Source organism: Fragaria vesca, unplaced genomic scaffold (assembly GCF_000184155.1).
Source record: "Fragaria vesca subsp. vesca unplaced genomic scaffold, FraVesHawaii_1.0 scf0512992, whole genome shotgun sequence".
NCBI classification, from domain to species: domain Eukaryota; kingdom Viridiplantae; phylum Streptophyta; class Magnoliopsida; order Rosales; family Rosaceae; genus Fragaria; species Fragaria vesca.
In genome coordinates, this window is record NW_004443406.1 from 154808 (window position 1) to 156429 (window position 1622).

At 36.6% G+C, this 1622-nt stretch overlaps 1 protein-coding gene across 1 annotated transcript in view; it reads left to right on the top strand.

Annotated features, from left to right (window-relative positions):
• Nucleotides 1-301, top strand: part of LOC101312016 — a 2007-nt gene extending 1706 nt beyond the window's left edge. Inside the window, exons 4-5 of the mRNA XM_004309588.1 lie at nucleotides 3-54; nucleotides 173-301. Coding sequence (XP_004309636.1) covers nucleotides 3-54; nucleotides 173-301 — 181 coding nt within the window. The remainder of the gene's footprint in view (nucleotides 1-2; nucleotides 55-172) is intronic.
• The last annotated feature ends 1321 nt before the right edge of the window (nucleotides 302-1622 follow it).

Here is a 1622-nt window from a genome sequence, read left to right on the forward strand (position 1 = left end):
AGGACTTGGGAGCTTGATGTTGGGAGGTTATCACAATCACTTTACTTTTACCAGGTTTGATACTTTTCTCTTTTTTTTTGGTCTGAAGGTTTGATACTTATTGTGATGAAAAACTGAAGTTTGATCCAAATGGTTAAAATGTGAACTAACAGAACTAGTGGTTAATTTGCAGGATCCAGGAACTAGACCAGCTAGAAGGCAATGGACGTCTATCGATTTGGGGACTGAAATTTTCAAAGATCCTGATCAAGTTGCTGAGTGGACTGTTAGTGACTTCGACATACTTGTGCTTGATCAATGAATGGAGACAAAGACACACTAACTAGTTAGCTTTACTGCTTGAGCTTCAAACAATCTGCTTGAGTTTTAGACAGAATCAACCACCAGTCTTTTTTTACTATCAAATTTTGGATATTTCAGCAACATAAACATACACAACATTTAGCTTTCTTGAGACTTGAAAGTTTATGGCAAGAATACATATATGGCTTTTGCTTATTACTTGTTTTGGTTTCAGATGGACTTTCTCATTTAGGTTCTGTTTGATGCCTTCTCATTTTCACAGGAATAGCAGTCAAAATTTCTTTCCCAGTTTCCCTCTATTATCTATGTTATTGAAACAGAAGTGTCTATAAGTTCATTCACTTCATTGTTACATTATGCAGGAAGTTTACATTAATTGATTAGACAAAACAACCAGTGATTATAGATTCATACCCAAATTTTATGAAAAGGTGACTGTTTAAGACTTCTATTTAAGTTCTGAAGTATTTCAAATAGAACTAAATGGTCCTTAAATTGGAAAATGTTGTCGTCCTCCTCTTACTTTGTTGTTAACTCCATATAATTGAAATTCTATACGAGCACATGGATCAATATGTTAAGAGGGTAATTTGTAATCTTATATTTCTAAGCTTGGCAGTTTGTGTAGAAAGTGATTATCCTTGATAAACTCATTACAAGAATACAAGTTATACAGCAGCAAGTTTGCTGCTGTTACACAAAGAGATCAATCGCAATTACTGCAAATCAGAAACTGATATGCATTTACAACAATATACAGCTAATCTAAAACTAATGCTAAGATTATGACTAGATTGCCGAAGATTCTTCAATGCACCAAGGTATAAGAACCAACTGTCATTATCCAATCACAACCCTTCATTTTATTTAGTCATCAAAATGGAACAAACACCTATACTAACTCCGTTAAACTGATTCAAACCTAAATAGAATTTATTGTTGCCGGAAAATGAGGTCGGTCCGAGTCGCCGGTACTCCCGCTGCCTTGTGAAGCACTGTTGCTTCCATCGCCGCTGGAAAACGAAAGGTCGGCCCTTGTTTTGGATGCGGCAGTTGTCGAAAGATGAGCTCTGGCGGCCATGATTCGATCTCAATCTAGTGGCGGGTTTGAAAAGGCAATGGAACTATGGAAGCAATGGGAACCCAAGAAATGAAAATTGGGGAATGTGAAGTTCGAAGAGGAGGAAGAAGAATCTGTAAGTATGTTCGAACAGCAAGCAAGGATTAAAGATGGCATCATGCATGAAGAGTAGATGATGGGTCATGTATTGGAATGATAATCTGATGGGATATAAAGCATATTGGTTAATCGGTCTGGT